Genomic DNA, 24,239 nt, shown 5'->3' with positions numbered 1-24,239 from the left:
TACGTATTTATGTATATGCGTGTTTATTTTAGTATTTGTGCCACTTGAACGTTTGGTTTATATTTATAAAGAGTTACCAACAAGTTGATGGAATCTTGAAACGTTTTGGAATATTGTAGTAGAGAATTTGCTTCCTGTAAAAGGATAAATGTTGTAATAAGAGGATTCATAATAAAATATGATAATTTAAGAAGTTAGGCCATAAATTTCTGCAGGGAGTGAGAAAAACTAATGGAAATGGAATGAACAAAAAAGTACGCGGAATCTGTAATAATAATATTTTATTATTCATCGATATTTATTTTATCGTCTTCAAACTTATCCCCAATAGATATAATACACTTAAGCTAACGATTTTCCCAGTCCTCGAAACACTCTTCATAAGCACATTTTGTGATGAACTTCAGCTCCTTTAGCGAATTTTGTTTTATCTCTTAAAATGACAGAGCGGCAATTTCAGTTTGGTTAACAAGAAACAATCACACGGAGCCAGATCTGGTGAATACAGTGGTCGAAGGTCATGCAGAACGAGGCATGTCTTTAACGATTTCTCGACCTCCTTTGAAGGTTTTGTACCGCTTGTAAGCTTGTGGTTTTAATAAAACTGAATTACCGTAAGTCCTTTCCAACATTCGCAAAGATTCCGCAAACGAAATTTGGTGAGAAATACAAAATTTTAGACAAATTTTTTGTTCGATATTTTTATTCATTGTAAGTGTATAAGATACACTGACATTTTTATACAAAAACCAATCCTGGGTCAACACATTTTTCTAGAAACTCTTGCTATATGAATTCAATAAAAAACGGGATCTTAATCTAAAAAAGACTTCTTAGTAAAGTATGTACTATATACATACTTACATATGTATGTGTTGAGGTTAAGATAAATTTTATTTTCCCGAACACCAAAATGCCCCATACAATGCGCAAAATTTAGTAGTTTCAAAATCGGTTTCCGGATATGGATAGCAATTTTCCCCTCTCCACCAGACATTCAGGTTTCTAAGAATGCGTGACTGCTATCAGTTAAATATTTAGATCAACTTTTATCATTTTACATAATGTGTTTGTATTTTTGTTTTGAAATTTAAAACTACACTTGCAATTTTCTCTGCGATTCTTCATAAATAAATATTTTTTCTTTATTGTATTGTTGTTGTTCCTCAAATTTCCTTTGTTCTTCTTTAATCATTTCAAATACCCACTCACTCACGCCTATTTACACTTCTCACTTGCTGTGATTGTTGGTAATCGCCGCGCCATTGGTGGCATTCAAACGAAATGAAGCAGAAAGAACAATAAACAATTAAAATTCGCAAGCTACAAAATAAATGAAACAAAAAGAAAATAAAACCTGATAAAGCAAAGCAAAAATAAACAGAATTGGTCGGCAATTTGTGGCATGGACGCTCTCCTCACGAACGCCAGCGCGAAGTTATAAGCGCGCTGTGTGGCGTCAGTGTTGCGGGGGTGAAATAAGTAAAGCAATGACGATTGCAATGACGCGTACGCCGAGTGTCAAGTGGTGGAAACGCAACGCGTTTTAATTTACATGTGAGTACATACATACATAGATATACATATGTGTATATACATACATATTTAAGCTTGTATGTCCATATGTGCAAGCAAGCAAATTTGCCTTCGCAAATTTATGGGGGACAAGTGTGGGTGGTCCTGTGAAAATATTAAATTATGTGTATTATTTAGTAGCAAAATTTTTCGAAAATAAATTATTTTTGTTTAATTCAAAAAATATAGATTTTGGTTAAAATGTATTTGTGTACTATAGCACAATCGTGTCATTAGATATCTACATATGTACATATGTATATTTACATGTTTTGTGCTAGGTGTCTGTGATCAGGTCTTTATCTTGTAGGCTAAAGATTTGAGTAACTTTAAAGATAATAGATCGCGAATGCCACATTGGCCTTAATAGTATGGAATTCATACTATAATTTCGCCATATTGAGGTAATTTTTATGTTATTCTTATAGAAGAGCAAAGTCATTTGAAAACTATTCCGTCGAGGTGAAAATAAATTTGTATATGTACAGACATACTATACTTGTACATATGTATGTATGTATATTAACCATGAATACAGAGAGATCACGGCAACGACATTTTTATACTCTGAATATGATATACAAATTTGACTAAGAAATTTGTAATATTCTGAAGTAAACGTCGGAGACATCCGTCTATCTGTATATACGGGAACTAGTATCTCAGTTTATGAGATGTCGATCTGACAATTTTCACGCGTTCTTTTCTCGCCAAGAAGCAGCTCACTCTTCGGAATCGACAATATCGGACTACTATAGTATATAAATATGTATGTATATACATACATACTGTCATACAAACTGACCGCTGAAATTTAAGTGCTTGTATAGAATCCACCTGTTATAAATACGCATAACCAATACAAAATATAAAAAACTTTTTGAATTTCATTTCGCCTCTAAAGGAGCTAACCATAACTTACCTATTAATTTTAAATTACTTAAAATATTCACATACATACTTATGTATATACATACATAAGTACATACAGCCATGGACACATAAATAGCACACATCTGAATCCCATATTAATTCTAATTTTTTTTAATCCTAAAGTAGCTGAACAATAAAAATTTGGTATGTATCTACTTGTCACTGTTATGAGGCTCATTTCCCCGCATAAAAATACTGTTTATTTTCTATTAAATTTTGTACGCGACAATTTTATTGCGTATAGTGTTGATTTGAGGTGGACACATAAATAGCACATTTTTAAGTTCGTACTTTTTTTTTAATTTTGTGTGAGGTTCTCGCATATTTTTAATTTAATTCTGCGAATATATAATTATTTCATCGATATTTCGTTAAAATGAGAAGGAAAAAACATTCCACGCCGGAAAAGGGAGTCCTTATATCCAATATGAGCAAAAAAGGAAAAGATCCTGTCAAAATTGCTAAAATAATATATTGCTCTCCAAAAATGTTATAAAATGCTCTTTATGCAACAAAACAGACCCACCTTGTGTCAATAAAAAGATACCAAGAAAATCAGGACCACGTAAATCCGATATTAGTGTTGACAAATACATAGTACGGAAGAGCAAAGCGGATCCTTTTAAGTCAACCAGAGAAATTATGATCGAAATTAATGACGAATATGGTGTGGACGTGTCCAGAAAGCTTGTAGGAAGACGACTCAACTTATCTCAACTTTTTGGACAAATTACCAGCAAGAAACCACTCCTGTCAAAACGCCACATCAAAATTCGACTGGCATTTGGAAAGGCCACGGAGACAAACAAGCACAATTTTGGAAGAACGTGTTTTTCAGCGACAAAACCAAGATAAATAAGAAGGTTCCAGTTGAAAAATCATTTTTACGTCGGCCACAAGGTCAATCCCTTAAACCTAGGTATACCAAAAAAACCATTAAGCACGGCGGTGCAAGTATCATGGTCTGGAGCGTGTTTCATGGCATGGCATCGTGCCAATTGTTCGAATAAATGGTAAAATGGACCAGTTTTAGTATTAGGATATACTGAAAAATAAAATGTATTTCAATCCATGCCCATAAACTGGACATTTATGCAAGACAATGATCTAAAACACACCGCAAAGGTAGTAAAGTATGGTCTCGGCAATAAAAAATTTAAAATTTATGAGTGGCCTGCGCAAAACCCAAACCTGAAACCAATAGAAAATTTATGAATTGATATAAAGTTCAAAATAGCAAGCAAAAAATTCAAAAATTTTGATAATTTATGGGCTGGAATTGAGGAGCCTTGGTATTCAATCCCAAAGGAACGATATCAGGAACTGGTGGACAGCATGCAGAAAAGATGTGAGCGGATGCTTAAAAATGATGGATATAGTACAAAATACTAACGAAATGAACAATCTTTTGCAATTTTTTAATAATTTTTATAAATTTTTGTACCTTTTTTTAAACCCCTTTTCAGATTGTGCTATTTATGTGTCCAAGCTGTCATATAGGATATTGATGTTTTCGTCTTTTTTTGGCGATAATAAAATATTTATTGTTTCAGTGTTATAGTTATATTAAAGTGAATAATTTTTAAAATAAAACGCATTCCTCTTTAAATCCGTAAGTGATAAACCTAAGGAATAAATAAATGTTTTCTTATTTGATGACCAAGTGTGCTATTTATGTGTCCATGGCTGTATGTATGTATGTACAATATTATAGAGTGCTTGCGTCAAAGGCATACTAATTTTTGTTACCATGCAAACATCCTTCCTGTAATATATTTACATATGCATAACTACAGTTCAATTCACGCAAAGATCTCAGCTGTTGCTTATACAATATGTCTTTTGCGGTCTCTAGAGTATTTACATTTTCACACATTCCACTGAAATGCAGGAATTAACCAAAAAACCACTCATATCTATCAACAACAATCATCTGCAACAACAACATCCGCTACGGCAATTACAATTAACTGCTTCCAGTAACATAAACACGACTTCCCAATTCCCCAAAGTGAAATTCCATACAGTGGCATTTGTCAAATATTTTTACACCCTCACATACATATATGTACATAAATACAGATATCATCACCACAATTCCCATCAACCGAACATATGTTGATATCAATAAACATACAAAACTTGGCCTATGCGTATAAAAGTCAAATTTGACACACTCGCGTTAAAATGCGATTAGCGTTTCCCCCGCATATTGTAATTGTACACTTAAAGTGGATGCTCTCGAATTTCTCTGCGTTTTTCTAACTGTTTTGATCGAATAAATGTACTCTTATGCATAATGTATAATACATACTTATGCAGGTACATGAACTGCTGCTGTGACACCCTCAACAAGACTCACTCTCACAGCGAACTCTCTGAGGAATTTTTAATTTGAAACGTCTCTACGTAATCTAGCTGTCTCGTGCCATACTCAGTTGGCTCATTCCGCCACACTTTTGACTTTCTGCCGTCCTGTTATTGTTTCGTTCGGCCAAGTGCAGCACGAATTCGAAATCTCTTATTTACTTCCGGCGTCCGTTTTCACTCCAATTTAAGTCGTTTTGTTTATGTGTGAGCTATTGTATTTTAAAATTAATGTAGTATCTGGTATTTTCATGATTATTAAAGGAGTTTGACAATAAAGTAAGAAACAATACTGGAATCCGAAGTTGATTTAGTTACATATGTCCGTCTGTCTGTCGGTATATAGTAGAACTAGTTCTTCAATTTTTGAGATAGCGACCTGAAAATTTACACAGGTCCTTTTCTCCCCAAAAAGTTTTTCATTTTCCGGAACCGCCGATATTGGATCTCTACAGCATATAGAAATTGAAAGAAATAGTTCAGATCGTATCTCTATAGCATATGCTAGCTGCCACATAAACTGAAGATTTTTTTTTTTTTCTGAAAAGTTCGGTGCAATCGCATTCGACGATTTCTCTTCTTTTAACCAATGCTAGTATGTAATCCTAAATATTCATGTGTAATCCTCATTTGTTTGGTGTGAGTCTAGTACTTATCCGAGAAATGTAGGGTCCTATAATATTTTCACTTTTGAGAGAACAAGTAAAACAAGGATATTTTATTATTATACATGTGAATCCAATCGGCAGTCCATGGTTAATACCAAATGAAAATCATCAAAACACCCGAAAATCGTCGCCAACCATATCTTCGGAGTTTAGTTCAGTATTTTTTAGACTACCACGAAAGTATTTTCACTGAATACATGGAAAACCTTCAAAAGACTTTTAAGTTCTTGAAGTAAGCTACCGTTAAACTACTTCTGAAATTCAAGAGAAGCCTCTTGGTGTTTCGTGAAAAGCTGCTTCTGATACGAAAAGTATCCAGTGACCATAACTGTATACATATATTTTTTGGAAACTCAATGAATCATAGTTTTAATGAGAATCAAGCCGTTTTGCAGCATTCAGATTGCATTATTTTCGATAACTCCGAATTTTCAAATGTACACACATATTTGTTTTATACAAACATACATACATTTAATTTACAAGTAACTTATACACACGCACATCTGTATACATTAACATACATACATACATATGTACTTGGTATTGGTTGATGACCCAGATCTAGTTATTTGCGCCGACATCTTTGTTGTAGGGCCTTTTGTCGTCACATCACAGCTCATCAGATGATCAACACGTTGATCAGCCAGCCAGCTTGTCGTTGATCTTGTATGAGAACAGAGACGGGCAATCGCAATCAGAAGCGATTCAAAAGCAGTACTGACATTATCGGGAATGCATACAAATTTAGATATGTACATACATACATATGTATGTAAGTATGTATTGTATTGGTACATTTACACATTTACTATGTACAATGTGTGTGGCTATGCAGATCTGTTGGGAATACCTACTTCGGCATGGCACATCTTCGTTGCTGCATCGGCAGCATCATCATCGTCAACCGCATTATCATTATGTACTCCACAGTAGCGTCAACTGCAAAAACAGCAAGAACAAATTTAACAGCAATAAACGAATGAATGTTTCGCGTTTGCTCGCTGTGTCCCATCACTCAACACAGTGGTTCAGGCAATAATATCATCTCAACCGTAACCGTAGCCATAGTCGGAGCTGAAGCGAGGCCGAGACTGTTGACTGTCATTGTTGGTTTGTTTAGTGAATTCTGTTGCTGTTGTTGTTGTACACTTCTTTTTGTAGCGTGAAATTTGATATCCTGAAAAGAGCGGCAGCCAAACTACGAACCAACAACTGACGAATATAATGCAAACAACTACAACAACAATAGCAATAATATGCTTATTTTACGTACAAATGTATGTATGTATGTATGTATTCATGCTGATACATACCTATTTACACGTTTCTGGTAAATGCGTTGTTAATGGCATGCTGCACGGGTTATTCCGAATGTAGGGGAGCCCTAAATGCAAAGTAGCTGTGGTTAAGTCGTTCATTTGTTGTTGCAAGGAAGCTGATGCTAGATATGATTTCTACAGATTTTATCAGAGCATTGCCATCAGCAATTTTCTTTAACGGCAACAATTTGATTGGTCTTAACAGCGACGAAATTATTCATTGAACGTGTTGTGTGAAGAAATTTGTTATTTGGACAAGTTTATGTACATATGTATGTATATAAGCCAGACAAATCGATTTCAAAAAACGCTGATATGAAATTTACTACTTGCTAACAACTCGGACATATTTACACATATGTATACATACTATAGTTCATGAAGAAATTACGTTTAAGTTATGATACCATTGAGGAGTTAACGGTTTATTAACAAACCATTATTTTCTTTGCCAAATGAGACCGCTTTTTTTGCAATTCGGCGTCGAATCGGCCAAATTATTTAAAATATTATAGTAAAGCCTTGTTACCGTTTTATTCTTCTTAAGACTGCGCCTTCTTCGGAGCAGCTTCTAGGGTTGAGTTCGCTTTATCTCTGAAGTGTACAAGAGGTGCCATGTTTGTTGACCTTGAATAAGCTCAGATTTGGCAGCAATTTCGACAGTAGACATCTACGTGGTTCTAAATTTTTCTGGCGAGAGTTATGGTTCCAGCGGGTGAGATAGAGTACTAATAATTCGTAGCAAGAATATATGTATACTATATTATGTATATTCAATAAATACAATAGTGGTCAATGAATGTAGCACCCCTGGCTTTTTGAAATTCGATCAAAAAAGATTTTTTTATATTGTTTATTTGAAAGCATAAATAAATAAAGAGAATGTTTATAACAAATATAATCGTTACACTTTTTCCTCGATGGCACGGCGCAGAGTTATCCTGAAAGACTGGGTCGTTGCTTACAGGAATCAAGACAGCCATTGCTGTTCCCAAAAAATTCTTAATAATGTCAGTATATCCAGACGCATTTAAGGAACCATTTATAATTGACAATTCACTGTAACTATAACAGGAAATACAACAAAATGATGTAATCACCGGAAATTTGTTTCTGGTTATCACAGTACTTGGTAGCAAGTTTTCTTGTAGTTGCCTCGGGACGTAGTGGATTCCATTGGACTGATCCACTATCATTTTCGATTCATCAGTGAAGATAACCCCTTTCCAATCTCCTAAAGTCCAATGTCGATTATCTCGCTCAATAATCAGGCGTGGCGTGAGTATTTTTACATTTAAAGAAGCCTTTTTTCTGGGCCTTCTCGCCTATATTATATGAACTTTTTTTGAAATGTACCTGCCAGAGTAAATTTTTTATGAAATAAACGAAATTACTGCTGAGTTAATACAATTCTTCGTCTATCTTCTCATTACAGCGGCGCATCGGACAAACAACATTTGGATTCATCCAGTGATTCCGAGATGGAGGGTTCTTTACTGCAACAAACGCATAATGTAGCTAATAACAATCACCATCACCAACAACAGCAAGTGCATCAGCACCAATCGCCACATCATCAACAACACCCCACCGCGCACACACAATCACAGCAACAACAAGCACAACAGTTATCACCAACTACGACACACAACAATCACCATCATCATCATCATCACCATCACCATGCCGCTGCCGCTGCTGCAGCTGCTGCCGCCGTAGCCGCACAATTGCCACAAACACATCATGCCAGCGCAGCGGCGAGCATGGAACAGGCACATCACCAACACCCGCATAGCTTGAATGCCACACAATTGGTAGGACTCTCACCCACCTCGGGCGGCAATGGTGGTTCGGGTGGTGCCGGCAGCGGTCTCACCACAGCAGCCGTTGCAGCCGCAGCCGCTGCTGCCGCTGCCTCGTCGAGCAGTAAAAATGGCAATAATGCTGCTGCTGCTGCAGCGGCAGCGGCGGCGGCAGCTGGACAAATGGCGCCACTATCAGTCGCTTATCCACACCTGCACAGCGTCATGGGTTCGATACCTATCTACGATATGAGTGAATATCAGCATTTATGATTTTAGTTGGAAACATCAGCAGAGTGGATGGCCAATGCAGCAGCAGCAGCCGCTACGGCGACGTCGACTGTGGGCACTGAGCATACAGCAATGGCCAATGAGGCGGGTATGACGGCGGCAGAAACAGCAGTGGCGGCCATGCGGCAAGAATTGCAACAATCGACGAATTTCTACTATTAAATGAAATGATGCGAGTTTGTACTTAGAACGAACCAGTGAATCGAAAAACCCTAAATAACGCAAATAGAGCAGTTGTTGGCATGAGGCTTTGAAGGGAATGAGTGATATTTGTACGGCTGCTATGAATTTGAAATTTTCGCTAAAGCTGCACACCCTGTATTGTACTGCGTTGGAGTAGTTAGACATTATTTAAATAAAAAAAGGTTAGGTCTTCATTGTGGGGGTTTAATTATGTTTATCATTTAAAATCACTTAGATAGCACATTTCTGACGTTAATACTATACTGTTTTCAAGACAACAGCTGTTTGATTATCAAAATTCATTAACAGAATAGTTGGAAACAGTATAATATTTTTTAATGCTAATATTTCACTGTTATTTCTGGTGGTTATTTAAGGATTTTATTTTTATCAAAATAAAAATTCAATTTTTGAGTAATTATAAGCAAAGCTGTCAAAAATGTAAACAAATATCAGCTGTCCTGTCATTTAAATAAGGAATATAAATAAACTGACGTCAAACCCGCACTAAAATCAGCAGAGCATTTTTATCAACCCACAACTGTAAACTTGCCCCAAAGTGGAATACAGAAAGAAAATAATATTGCATGCAATTTTTTAGCAATACCTATTACAACAAATAGTAGTAACACAATATATTATGTTATTGTATAACAAACATAGACGCAAATTAAAATTAAAATATATCGATATCATGCAAATTGTAAAAAAAATCGCCGTAATAATAATCGAAAAGAACATTTAATTAGGAAAAATAAGAAAGGAATTATTTAAAGTATTTAAATAATTGTAATATTACATTATACTATTATTGTAAATAGTGGCAATTTAAATTAAATCAATCAATAAAATCAAATATGTGCAAGTGAAATCATATTTTTTCTTAGTTGTACATACATACATACATATGTATATAGCTTTTAGTTTTTGTTAAACTATCGAATATTTTAAATTATTTGAAGGTATTATATGATAGCATAAAAAACACGTTCAAAACTAAAAATATGAAAATTAAAACAAAAAAAAATTATATACATACAAAAAATTAAATTATAAAAAATTCAAAAATTTAAATAAAATGATAAAAACTTAAATTATACACAAGTTGAAAATTGTTTTATCATTAGATAAAGATGAAAAATTCTTTATACTTATAAAGGATGATCCATTTCAAGGTTCCATACTTTTTTAAAGAAAAAAACACAGAAACTTCTAATTTACTGGGAAATGTTTATTATCATTCGAAAGAACAATATTTGGCATTTATTTTATGAAAATTATCTCTTTCAAATGTTGACCGCGGCTACGTCTCAGATGGTCCATCCGTTGAGTCCAATTTTCGATGACTTATTCGAGCATTTCAACTGGTAACTGGCGAATGACATACGTGGTGCTTTGCTACAAGACCTAAAACGAAGAGGGATTGTCCGCTTAGATTTCAGACTTTACATAGGAAAAATTGTAATATCATCACGATCTTGCTGGCCAATCGACACGCCCATAACGTGAAATTATCTGCTCAACGAAGTATTCTCTCAATAAATCGATTGATGCGATGTGTGGGAAGTTGTGCCAAATTGTTGAATCCAAATGTTACCGAAATTGCGTCAATTTCAGGCATCAAATAGTCGATTATCATGGCGGTTACATTTTCCACGGCATCATTTTTGAAGAAATATGGACCAATGATTCTTGAATCTTCCCATGTTGCTCTTCGTCCCAAATGCCGAAAATTTTCCTTGTTTACATATCCATCGAGCTAGAAATGGGCTTCATCGCTGAACAAAATTTCAAGAGCCCATAGAGCGAAGCTTTGTCGCTTGGGAAGGTCAAGTGGCTTAAGTTTTTGCAAAAGCTTTAGTTTGAGGGTTTTAAATTTAAGATCTCGAAAAAGGCTATTAAAAAAATTCTCTACTAAATTTGAGAAACAAGGTTAAAGCACAAAAATTGTGGAGTAAAATCGTGCAAAAAATTTAATTTGGCAATATCAGCAACCTTTTCAGGCGTTATTTCGAATACAAGTGACGGTTCCCAAAGGTACACACCGGGATCCATACTTGGAACAGAAATGCCAGACGACTGTAGTCTAACGGCATGTAATACCGACCAGCGGAAAAGACTGAGCTGATCCTGCTTACTAGGAAACATATCCCGCTCGAGGTGAAAATGCAAGTTCATTTAGAAACTATCCAAACAACGAAAACAATATAATATATGATATATAATGTAAGAATACATAACAAAGACACATACTGGGCTCAGGTCCTGCATGCTACTAAAAGTCCATTATAACCACGTCACTATCAAGACTTATGGCAAATATGGTGGTCCTCTTGCTAGTATTTATAAGTAAACTGTTCGTGGGCACAACGCAGTCAGTGCGAATGATAGCGAAATTTAGGCCGATACATTAAACGTGAAACATGGGCAGTAGGCAATTGCTAAGGTACAGAGGACACCATAGTGCTAGTGAGTAGTAGCGTAATTCTATAAGATCTACTCGCAAAAGGGAGAAAATAACTCTGATTATGGAAGCATGACGGAACAGAAAAACACGTGTCAAGAAGCCAACAGCGAAGAAACAAACTGTGGCAAGATCAATGGACAAGGGAGTGCAAAGGAAGATTAACCACTAAACCAATTATTTAGAAGTGTGGAAAAGTGTTTCTGTAAGAAACACTGCGGTGGGCGATGGATTGCCGACCTCTTCAAATACGGTGGCGGAGAACTGATAAGGAGCATGCATCAGCTTCTTTGTAGAATGCAGTCAGACGAAAGCACGCTCGACGATTGGAATTTAAGTGTGCTCTGCCTAATCCACGAAAGGGGTGACCCCATAATCGTGCAACTTCTTCAATCTAATCCTAAAGAAAATAATTCGAGCTCCAGAGCTATATAGAAAAATTACAATCTTCTATAAGAGTGTGCAGCTGCTGGCGTACGTCGATGATATCATTGGGCTCAAAAACCGCGCCGTTTGTTCTGCCTCCTCCAGACGGGATAAGGAAGGGTAAGACGAATCATTAGACGACGCAAAGCATACCTTTTTTAAGTGCCGCCGATGGAAAGAGATCTGAAGAGCTTTAGTAAACAAGTATAACAAGGATGTGCTTCTCAATCCGGAAAAGCGAGTGGAACAAATGATAACCATCGACGAAAATTGGCAGCAAATTACCTTGTATGTGGGATATGTACTGCACACCAAAAGAAGGGATATGGACGCAAACTCTATGGCTCTGGAGAACTTGAGTCAATAAAAGGTAAACCAAATAACCTGATGCTGTCTACACAATTTTAGGCATCCCTCGAGGAAGAGTTGAAACTGACCTGCATAGGTCCATTTTGGTATCCATGCTCCATGAAACCGGTCACGAGACTATAGGAGCAGTTCATGATAAAAGGGAGCTGTGTTTTATTGGTTTCATCACTCATGTAGGATGACGATCCCTATATGGTGAGAAGGCCTTTAAACCCTCCTGACGGCATAAAATAAATAAATAAAAAACTAAAACAAACTTTTTATTTTGTGTTTGTTTTCAAGTGCGTTATATACATACATATTTTTTATATACTTATAAATACGTACATATGTAAACATTTAAATATGTGACAAAAATCAACGAGAGTCATTCATTCAGCATTCATGCTACGATCTCGACTATAATCCCAATTAATCGTGTGGAAGCATGCCAACGTATGAGAGGTCTAATCATTAAACATACAAAGTAAAGACTCACATGCGTAGAGGAGAGCCCTTTTCACGCTACTCTTTTCCAACAATGTTCATTTATCCACTAAGCCGATTTTCTTTCACTTAACACCTACTTATGGTCTTGTTTTGTCTTTTTGTCACACTTTTTTGTATGTGTGGCTTATTATAAATAAACAATTAATGTTTGTGATGAATGAAAAGTGTTGCTTCGGCCCATTCATTAGAAAAATTATTAAAAGAAATGAGATTTTTTAATAATCCTTTTCTGCTATATTCTGCACATTTTTAAGATTTTTTAAGAAACGGCTTAGCGAAAACAAGGCACAAGTAAAAGATCGAAAAGGCTGGTGGTTAATAAGTGTCTTGTCTTTAAGAACACCAGTAATTCTACAACATACACAGAGGTTCCGTCAATATATTTGCTGTATAAATACTAAAAAGTGTCGTAAAAGGCCAAGTAAAAATCATATTATGATTATTTTGAGGATAGAATCTTCAGATATATTAAATTTTTTTTTTTTTTTTGTTTCAATATCTTTTTATTTATTGAATCTGCTTTTTGTTTTGAAAGCCTAACAATAAGTAATAAAATCTTAAACCTATTTAAAAACTAGACACGCTCAACCAAATGATTGAGGTGTTTTGGTGATACATATTATCACCAAATTTGTATCTCAACTACCAAAACTAGAACCCATATAGTAAGGAACTTACGTACGAACAATCTTTGGCTAAAAAATTTTTGCGGAGAGTTTGTAGAGAGTTGTAGGTACAAAATTACATAGTTACCCCCATATTGCGATCAGGTGAACAAACAGAATACGTGGTGTATTCAAAAAGTATCGCGAATTGTGTTTTTTTTCCAAAAATTATTTATTTATTCATGAATATCTATTTTGTCCCCTTCAAAGTAATCCCCAAGAGATATTATACACTTGTGCCAACGGTTTTTCCAATCTTCGAAGCACTTCAAAAAATATTTTTTTTTTTATCTTCTTCAGCTCCTCCTTCGATGCCGTCTTTATCTCGTCAAGAGAAGCGTAACGTCGTCCTTTCATGGGCCTCTTCAGTTTAGGGAACAAGAAAAAGTCACAGGGGCCAGATCTGGGGAATACGGTGGCTGCGGCATCATTAGTGTGTTGTTTTTGGCCAAAAAGTCGCGCACAAGCAACGATGTGTGAGCAGGGGCGTTATCGTGGTGCAAAAGCCAATTTTCGTTCTTCCACAAATCCGGGCGTTTCTGGCGGATTGCTTCGCGCCAATTGCGCATAACTTGCAAGTAATATTCCTTATTGACCGTTCTTCCCCAAGAACTCATAATGCACCACGCCTCTGCAATCGAACAAAACTGTCAGTTACGATTCGCGATATTTTTTGAACACACCTCGTAAGCCAGAATTGATTAATATAAAAACTGTAGTGTTCCACCAAGATAATGTGAGACCTCATACAAGTTTGATGACTGGCCAAAAGCTTTTGAATGAGATGTGTTACCTTACCCTCCATATTCTCCAGACTTATAACCTTCGGACTATTGTTTGTTCCGGTCTCTGTTTTTTGGATACGAGAACCTTCCCCTCAAATCAGAACTGTAAGGATTAAAACTTTTATGAGCATGGAATCTATTTCCCAAAGAAAGGCAAAAGGTATGGGATCAACATGGAGAATATAAAATTTGAAAAAATGTTTTACACAATATAAAATCGTGTTTAAATTGCATTGTAAAAACAAATTTTTTAGTGAAATACCCAATACCACAAGATAGGACGGAAATGCCCACATAAGGTCCTCGAAGATATGAGATTACAGCTACATTTTTAGGTTTTAATCAAATATCTTCCATTTAACTTATAGGCATTAGGTGGATCTGCTTCTTAAGCACATTGTGATTGGTGCCACACTGGAACTACTTCCTATTTATGCCTTTAATTTCTAATAATGAAATATATTAAGTTGAAGGCCTTTACATTTGGCAATTTTACACTTTTTAACCTAACTAAGATTAATTTCTATTTAGATGTAAAAAATCTAACGCCGAAGAATATTTAATCGCTTAGCGTCTTGAAATAAAAGAATATAATTACGAGGTCTTCTTTTGCAGAGAAAAATTGGATCTTAGACATGCCTAGCGTCTAACCGATACGTTATGGTATTCTATGCTATTCATAATCATATTTAATAGACCTTATAAAACCGTGTCTAAACGACGAAGAATGGAACTTAACTTGCAAACCTTGAGGAATACCGGATCCAAAACCTTCCCGTAATTTTGAAAACAAAAAGTCATTTATTTCTATTTTTAAGTTGTTTATAAGTATGTTTATCTATTATACGATGAATTAATTAACTTATCCCATACCCACACCGCTGCATCATATTCATCACGTGCCAGACGCACCGCCGTCGTTAATGGGTAGCCATTAGTAATTATGATGGTAATGATTTCGCAGGCGTCTTGATGTATCAATATGCATAATTTTGCAACAAAAAAAATATATATGTATTTGCATATTTATTTATTTTTATTATATCCTTTGGCGTTTACATAGATAGGTGTTGGACAGGTGTTGGCTGAGATGCTCTGCGCCAACGAGTTAAAAGTTCCTATTGCATATTTTTATGGGTAGTTGTTAGTGCATAATTAAATCAACCGAAATAAGATATTAAAATGCACAACTCAAATTTCCCACACATCCGCTTAATATTGAATGTGTGCCGAGTGGCGTTGAAAATCTCATTAAGAAGTTGCTAAGAAACGGCTTACATTGGTTGTAGGCGCATGCCAAACAAACAACAACAAAATCAGTATCCAAATAAGAGTTAAATATGTACGTATGCACACATACATACATATGTATGTACTTTCGTGCAGTCAAAGGCAGAAGGTTTGTAGTCCATGACAACTCCCCTCAAGAGTGCAAATCTCGCTGGAAATTTGAGGCATATTGTCTCTGTTTGTTGATTGTTCATACATACATATGTGGCAGTTATGTTTTCGTTATAATTTGTCTTTTGTGCAGTTATTATTCATCACCGCCGCATTTTGCCAGCTTAGTGGTCGATTATGTGTACCTTTTCATCTTCATTATCCCGTTAACCCACGTGCCGAATACGGCACGCTGGTTGGCTGACAGTGCTTTGTCGCGTTGCCAACCACGCAATTTCATGCACTGTTCCGACTGCTTGGAGGGTGTTATTTGTTGCTGTTGGTCCATTTGAGGCTTTTTACAAACGTACGGTTATTTTAACGAGTGTATCAACGGCCGCCTAATGCCAGACACGTGCAGACGTACAGTCGGCTGTGTAACCACCGCCGCCGCCTCACGCAACGTTTGCGCTTGCCCCCTCCTCGCAAAAGCTGTACCTTCCATTGCACTTTGCATCACTTTGTATCACATTTCATAATATTTTGACTTTGGTTGGTGGATTAATTAACACCGAACAGACGTTTGGAACTGATGAATGAATATGAATACATGAGTGGGGTTTCCCGCACCCCCACTCATTTAGAAAGCCTTTTCGTACAGCAGGTTTTAAACATTCTTTGATTTTGTTACAGTCTTGAATGGCTGGTAGAACTATTGAGTCTTGTATTTCTTCACAGTGATTTTATTCCTCGTAAAAGTGCCTGGTTATCTGATTAACCTACGCCGGACAAAAGTCACGGCGTAATGTGAAAAATATGATATCTTATAGTATTAGAATGCGGCTGATCTTCTTAAGGTGGGAGTAGGGTTTTAAGTTCTTTTTTCGAATGAATGTGTCTTAAATAATATACATATATGTATTATCACAATAAATTTGTTTATCCAGCAGAAAACGTCGAAGATCCTATAAAGTATCAGCCTTAACCGTGTTCTTCTGTCTTTCAGTATATACACGAACTAGTCCTATAGTTTTTGAAATATAAATCTGAAGTTTTGAACCCGCTCTTTTCTCCCTAAGAAGCTGCTCATTTGATAGAACCGCCGTTATCGTACCACTGTAGCATGTAACTGCCAAACTAACCGAAAGATCGGTATCAAGTGCTTTGCATCCAATACTCCTTCATTTGACGAGATATTTTCATGAAATTCGGTATGGATTATTGTCTAAGGCAGCTGGAAAATCTCCGAAGAAATTATTCAGGTCGAACCACTATAGAATATAGCTGCCATACAAACTGATCGATCAAACCGACAGTGTGAAAATAAATGAAATCAGAGGGTAACACCGCTCAATCCCCATATAATACGCCAGAGGCATCAATATTTACCACCGAGATGGTATGAGAAAGCTTTATGGGAGCCGGTGTGAAAATTGAACGATAGGCGTCGCACCGCCCAGTTTTTGGTGAAATCCCATATCTCGGGACCCGACCACCCGATTTCGGCATACATACTGCGCGCCACTTACTTTCACCAATGAGGAGGTTCAGAATGTCATCAACAAAGCGAAATCGCTTAAATCCATTAGCACTGATGGAATCAACATGCTTATGGTAAAGCTTCTAGGCTCGACAAGAGTAAGCTATCTCACCAAGGTTCTCAATCTGTTGCTGACCACTCTTCAAATAGCCGATATGTGGAAAGTCGTAAAAGTGGTCCCACTACTGAAGCCTGGGAAACCCACCAACAAAGGGGAGTCCGATAACTCACCTCTCCCCAGTAGTGAAGATACTTGAGTTCTTGCTACTCCCGACCTTTACTCACCACCTTAGCCTAGCCAACCAGCAGTATGGATTCCGAAAAGTGCACAGTACCACCACAGCACTGAGCGTCATTAACGCTCAAATAGTTCGTGGCCTCAACCAGAAACCACCCTGTGAGAGAACGATCCTCCTAGCGTTGGACTTGTCAAAAGCTTTTAACACAGTCAATCACACAACACTACTGCAAGACATCGAACAAACTACGCTCCCTCCAGGACTGAAGAGGTGGACAATGAACTACCTGAGCAGTCGTCAATCATCCGTACTGTTTCGGCGAGAAAAATCTAAACTGAGAAGACTTAAACAGGGTGTTCCGCAGGGTGGTGTCCTCTCCCCGCTACTGTTTAATTTCTACATCTCGAAACTTCCATAGCCCCAAAAGGGAGTTTCCATAACCTCGTACGCTGATGATTGCACGATATTGACGTCGGGCAATGGAATCGATGGCATGTGTTCAAAGGTAAACAGCTATCTCACCGACCTTTCTCGCTTCTTCTTTGCACGGAACCTCTTACTCTCCTCAACCAAATCCACAGCGACCTTATTTACGAACTGGACGAAGGAGTATAGACTTGAGCTTAATATTGCAGTCGAGGGTGTCAAGATTCCGACTGTCAATAATCCTAAGATTTTAGGTGTAACATTTGATAGTCTATGCTCCTTCACTCCTCATACGACCGCGATTATCGCCAAGGTACAGAGCCGCAACAAAATCCTCAAGTCGCTGGCCGGCAGCACATGGGGAAAAGACAAAGAAACATTGTCGGCAACTTATAAGGCATTCGGCCGGTCGGTCCTCAACTACGCCGCAATGAACCACGACAGGATGCCTCTTGATGTCTCCCATAGAACATCTACATAGTGAGACGCTTACGCTTAAGGAGCATAATGATGTTTTCACTGAAAATACCCCTGCAGTCACCTGCTTGGAGCGGAGCCTCCTCCTAGGAACATCAAGAGGTCTTTCCACAACTACGTCGACGACATCGAACAATACGCCTACCAGACTTCCGGCGCAACTAAATAGTTTCCGACAGGTACTGACCGCCATTCACAGTGTAGCTATCAACACCTTCACCGACTCCCTTTGAGTGAATGGCGTTCTTGGAGTCAAATCACCACCCACACCATCGAGAGTGACCCTTGTGCAGCTTCGCTTTGGATATTATAGCAGGTTAAACTGCTACTTGTCCAGAATAGACCCCGACATATCTAATATTTGTCCTGCGTGCAATGAGTTTCCGCATGACACTGGCCACCTCTTTGCATGTCCCGCCAATCCCATTCATCTGACACCGTTTTCCCTTTGGTCCGACCACGGCGAAACAGCACGTTTCCTGGGCATTCCGTTAAATGACGTCGACGACAACTTTGATAAACCACGGGGTTTAGATGTCCGTTAAAACAACAATCATAGCAACTTGTTGCAATAATCTTAATATATAAAAATCACGTGTCACGTTGTTTGTTTGCGATGGACTCCTAAACTACTGAACCGATTTTAAAGAAATTTTTAACACTGTGTGCAGTTTGGTCCAACTTGAAAGATAGGATAGTTTATAACTCTCCTTATAGTCGCATTATTTATTTATTGCAAATTATTTGTTTATTATTAGCAAAGAGCTATCCACCAGTTGGTGGCGCTAACAGCGGTATTGAGTAAGTGCGGTATGTTACAGTAGATTGCGCTACAAACATTAAAAACATTAAATGAAAATGCGTTGTTTGAAGTTTATATTATTTTTGGTAAAGTTATACGAGTCTATGACTTCCAAAAAAAAATAAAAATTGGGCAGGGCGAAGTTCGCCGGGTCAGCTAGTATAATATAAAAATAGAGTACACATATATTCTTTAGTGATATTCAATGTATTTAAATGCCAAAATTCGCAAAATAGTGTAAGCAACTGCACAAAATCAGTTTCCCCGATTTTCACATTTATACATATGTATATAACAAAGGTTAATAATAAGCGATAAATATATAAAACGGTGACGGCCGGCTGTGGGTAGTCAATATCCACTCGTAATGTAAATTTTGGTATACTGTTGTCGAACGGCAACTATACTCGCGCTATTATAAATACATAATTGGTGTGTGTAAATCTAATTTTAAATTTATTTTTGCTTTAATTTTTATTAACTAAACTACGTTCGGTGTGTTATTTTTCTAGAGTTTCTAAACTATGTTTATGGCTTCCATTCATTTGCGATTGGCACGCCCACGTTTGCGTTGGGGATGCTGTTCTTCTTCATCATCCGAGCTGGCTGATTCTTCGATAACTTTGCTGCGTGCACCAGTGCGCGGTTTGTTTGTTGTTACTTTCGCCGCTTTTCTACTTCTGTCACGCGCCGCTGATGCTGAGTTTGCTGCCCCACGTCCACCCCGCGCTGTTTGCGCACTCTCTTCCTCTTCCGACGATGAGGAATCCGCAACTGTTCCACGCGCACGGGCATTTTTCTGTTGTTTTTGTTTTGTAGGCGCTTCATCTCCACTACTGCTTGTTGTTTCGCTGCTGGAAGATTTGTCACGCTTACCGCGTCGGCTATTGCCCGCACGTTGTTTGCTACCACCTGCCTTTTTATCTTTTTGGGTTTTGGCACGTGTCTCGCCGCGGCCAGCGCTCGAATCGCCACCACCACCACCACCAGCTTCCTTATCTTCGCGTTCCTTTCCGTCATTTACTTCCAAGCATTCATTGATACGTGTTTCCAACTCCATAACGGCGGCTTTAAGTTCGGGTTTAGCCAGTTTGGATGTGTTACTTATGATCAACTTGAACGACTGATATACTTCGTCGATTTGTACTTTATCCTTGAAATGTTGTACGTTGTCTATCAGTTTTTTGACGGCGCGTTCATTGTAGGAAAGCAGACTCAGACAGTAGGCAATGTCGCGCCATTGGCGTTCTTCACGTGTTACTGGGAAGCGCAAGCACAATTTCTCCACTAAAGTTTCGACCTGGCGATCCTTTTGTATCAGGCCCAAAATGTAACGCATAATCGTGCGATACTTTTCCTCTTCGATATTCAAACTAGTATCGCTCAATTTCGATATGATGTCCGGCAAGACATTGTACAAGATGTTCGATTTGTTGGCGATCTCTTTAAAGAACTGTTGCGTGATATTCTTGATTTCCGCGTCAGCGTCCACAATACACATCGCCAAATCGGCAATCTGTCCTTTCACGCGTATCATTTCGTGCAAAATGAGGTGCGAAAGCATTTTCACCGCCGTCAGTCGTAGTTCAGTATTACTTTCGTGCAGCGTCGAGTAGAAGTGACCCGTCCAGGGTTCAATTATATTGGGAAAACGGAAGGTCAAATCGGATAAACCAATTACAATATTACATTTGATCTTAATATTTTTCGTGTGATTCAAGATGTTCATAAGAAAAGGCATATTCGCTTCGCAGAACGTTGATGACACGCACATGAAGCGTATGAGCGTAAGCGTGGCCGCTTGTTGCAGTAATTGATCCCGATACTTAACGGGATATTTGCATATTTCCATGACGTAGGGAAATATTTTAGTGAGCAGTGAATTTTCGTCTTGTAGTAGCACATTCTCGCAGATATGGTTAATAAGCTCAGCTATATTGTCTTCAGCAGTGGCACCAACAAGATCCTCGTCTGGCTGTAAGGTTAAAATTATCAAAGTCATTATTAAGCAAAAAAACACAAAAAGTTGTCTCATTGGTTTCACTCACCTCTTGTTGTGGTTCGGCAGCTGTACCCGACAATCGTTTCAACGATTCCGTCGCTGACATATTCAAATTCCCCGTCTTTCGTCTGTTCGTATTGAATGCGTTCTTCTTTTTCTTCTCTTCGCATTCAGTCAACTCTTGTCTGAATTTCATATTATTATAGACATCGATATCGAGAAAAATCATCTCTTTCAGTGTCATATAGCCAATGGTGAAGAGGAAACGTGTTAGTAAAAATACAGGCATACGTTTTTGCTGTGCCACTGCAGCACTCTGAGACTGAGTTGGTTGTGTCTCCGGTATGGGCTGCGAAAAGGGTGTTTCAAGTGCGTGCGCTTGCTGCGATGGTGTAATATCGGTGATACATATAGCATAATCACGGAATTTTTTCAATAAACCAACAACAATTTTCTGACAAATAACATCCGGCGTCTGACAGAGGTGATAGAAGAATTCCAACGTACGCATTGCTAGCTTATCAAAATCTGGCACGCCGGGATGAAAGAAATATCGTTGGAAGAATTCAATCACTTTTTGCACAAGAGCTGCATCTGGCTCATAACGTTTGTAAAATTTCGAGTGTGCGCTTGAATCGATAGAATTCAGCATAAACTCCATACAACCAGTATAAATTCGTGGATCGGATTTTGCACGTTCACCCAAACCAATCGTTTCAATTACATTAATATTTGCCGATGCAATGGACGACTTGGCATGTGATGCCATTATCAGCAGCTGTAATGCTAGGCGAGATTCATTGTCGGAGGTGCCCTCTAATTTCTGCGTAAAACGTTCAAAAAGCACTTGTATAATAGCGGCATCAATATCGTCCGTGGATACCCATTCGCGCATTAAACACTCCATGGCTGTGTAATGACCATATTCGAGTTCCTCAAGAAACCTCATAAGATTCTGCACGACTTTAATACCATGTGCCCTAAATTAGCATAAAAAAAAAATTGCATGAAGATACACTCATGTATGAATAAACACTCTTATACCAACCTGCCCGTTTGATCGGTAGTGAATAGTACTTTTTTGTAGGCATTAGAAACCGCATCACGTTTTTCCTTATCCGATGACCATACCAGATACAACATCTGCCGCATACCACCTTCAGTGCCTTTAATACCAAATAAATAACCGGTGGTAAAGAGATCAACAGCTTCAAATACATCAGTGTTAGTTTTGGACAGCAATAATTCTTGAATTTTTGGCACAGCTTTTGTTATGACTTTAGAAAAATCGATCGAGTCTTGTAAAAACTGTACAGTCTTGATTTGTGTGCCCAGTTCCTCGTTCTATAATTTGAAGGGAAGTATGTTTACTTCTTTAAAACAATTTTATTGAAATGAATAGTACACTTACGCTGTCTTTGCACCCGTTTGCCAAAAAGATGTAGGATTTTAACAATGCCATATAGTAGGCGCATTGTTCTTCTAGCTTTAGCGTATGTCTGCAATTAATATTATAATTCTAAGTGAATTCTTCAAACACTATGGGTTGAAAATATATACCGCAATTCAGCGTTACCGGCAACATGGTCGGCTTTTCGCAACAAATTAACTGCCTCGCGATATTTCTTCTCCAACAACAATGTGGAAATGCGTTGTATCATATCTTCATAGTTCTCTTGCGTATTCTCTGGCAAATCTTCGGTACCTAATACAATGCAAATAAAAAGTATAAATAAATATTAATATGTATGTATATAGAAATAAATGTATATATACAAATAAGTTTACTAACATTCTTTCAAGTGTGTCTCTACAATGGGTAATATTTCCGGTATTAACACATTCCATTGCTCATCCAATTCCTCGGCTTTTTTACGCTCCTCCGCCAACACTTCACTTAATTTCTCCATTTTCTCACATTCTTCCGCATGTTTCTTTTTTAGCTCTTCTAACGTTAGTTTAGCTGCAAAAGGATTTCGTTCCAAAAATGATTTAATTAGCTGTACAGCATGTTTGCGTACAGAGGAGGTTTTATCTTCCAAACGATCAACAGCTTCACATAACACTTTTAACTGGAAAGACAACGGTACCGCGTTTTCTTCCTTCATATTATTCCAAATTTGCAAAACTTTCGCGCGCACATGCGCTGACACATCATTGATGTGTGCCAATAAATTTTCAAGAAATTCATTTCGCGCCTCTTTCAATTCTTCTGACAGCTCTTCTGAGGTTAGCTCACCAACGATTGCATCGCCCATAATTTGTAAAATACAATTTCGAAGTGTATGAGATTCGCAATTCAACAACTCATCACATAATGTAGAAAGATGTGGTATCATTAGTTTTGGAGCTATGGTTGCTAGTTCCATTAAAAAGTTAGAAAAGTTTCTTGATACCACCGTATCAGCTGAATCGACGGTTAGAGTCTCTACAATATCCTTAATGAGCACTGAGAAAACACTAGATATACCATACTCTTCCTGTAATACATTTATACCGCTTGCAATCGATAGAGCAGCATGTTCGGTCGTTCGTAATATTTGTAAAACACGCACGGGAAAAGTGAGCGCATGATTGTAGCGTTTTATGGCGGTACCGAAAATTTGAAAAACCGTATCTGTAATATGCCGATTATCTGAACGGGGTTGTATTAATTCGAGTGTACGATAGCAAATGTCACAAATTAAATTTACAAAATTTTCTTCAGCTACAGGTGGATCCCAAAGTTTTTCCAGCGGAAATTGTAAAATATTAAAAAGTTGTACAAGAAATCGACCGCGCTTAGAATCCCAATCAGGGTATTGCTCAAGGGTTTCAGTTTGTTTCGAACGTTTTTTCTGTTGGCTCTGCTGTTGTTGTTGTTGAACCTGAGCACAAACACTATCAATACGTCTCACTACACTGACTTGTAAAAATAGTGACATTTTTGTCAAATTTAGATATTTTTGACGGTCTTCTAAGCTGTGTGCTGTGTCAGTACAGGATAATATTGGCGCTAGCCTCTGACCAAGCTTGTCTACAGTAATATACAGTA

General features: G+C 37.5%; 2 protein-coding genes across 2 annotated transcripts in view; one reads left to right on the top strand and one right to left on the bottom strand.

Moving 5' to 3' along the window:
• Nucleotides 1-10,155, top strand: part of LOC105224528 (protein sine oculis) — a 67,893-nt gene extending 57,738 nt beyond the window's left edge. Inside the window, exon 7 of the mRNA XM_011202636.4 lies at nt 8,301-10,155. Within this exon, the coding sequence (XP_011200938.1) occupies nt 8,301-8,940 (640 nt within the window). The 3' untranslated portion in view covers nt 8,941-10,155. The remainder of the gene's footprint in view (nt 1-8,300) is intronic.
• A 9,236-nt stretch (nt 10,156-19,391) lies between these two features.
• On the bottom strand, nt 19,392-24,231 carry LOC105224529 (condensin complex subunit 1; the record flags this gene model as incomplete). The annotated part of the gene is given in 6 exon segments (XM_049451010.1): nt 19,392-21,178; nt 21,252-22,185; nt 22,254-22,549; nt 22,617-22,704; nt 22,766-22,910; nt 22,998-24,231. Coding segments are annotated over 6 exon segments (4,131 nt in total), but the record flags the coding sequence as incomplete, so codon positions are not given.
• Nucleotides 24,232-24,239: the final 8 nt, after the last annotated feature.

This window comes from Bactrocera dorsalis, chromosome 3, assembly GCF_023373825.1.
Source record: "Bactrocera dorsalis isolate Fly_Bdor chromosome 3, ASM2337382v1, whole genome shotgun sequence".
NCBI classification, from domain to species: domain Eukaryota; kingdom Metazoa; phylum Arthropoda; class Insecta; order Diptera; family Tephritidae; genus Bactrocera; species Bactrocera dorsalis.
This window is presented reverse-complemented; position numbering and strand designations above follow the sequence as displayed.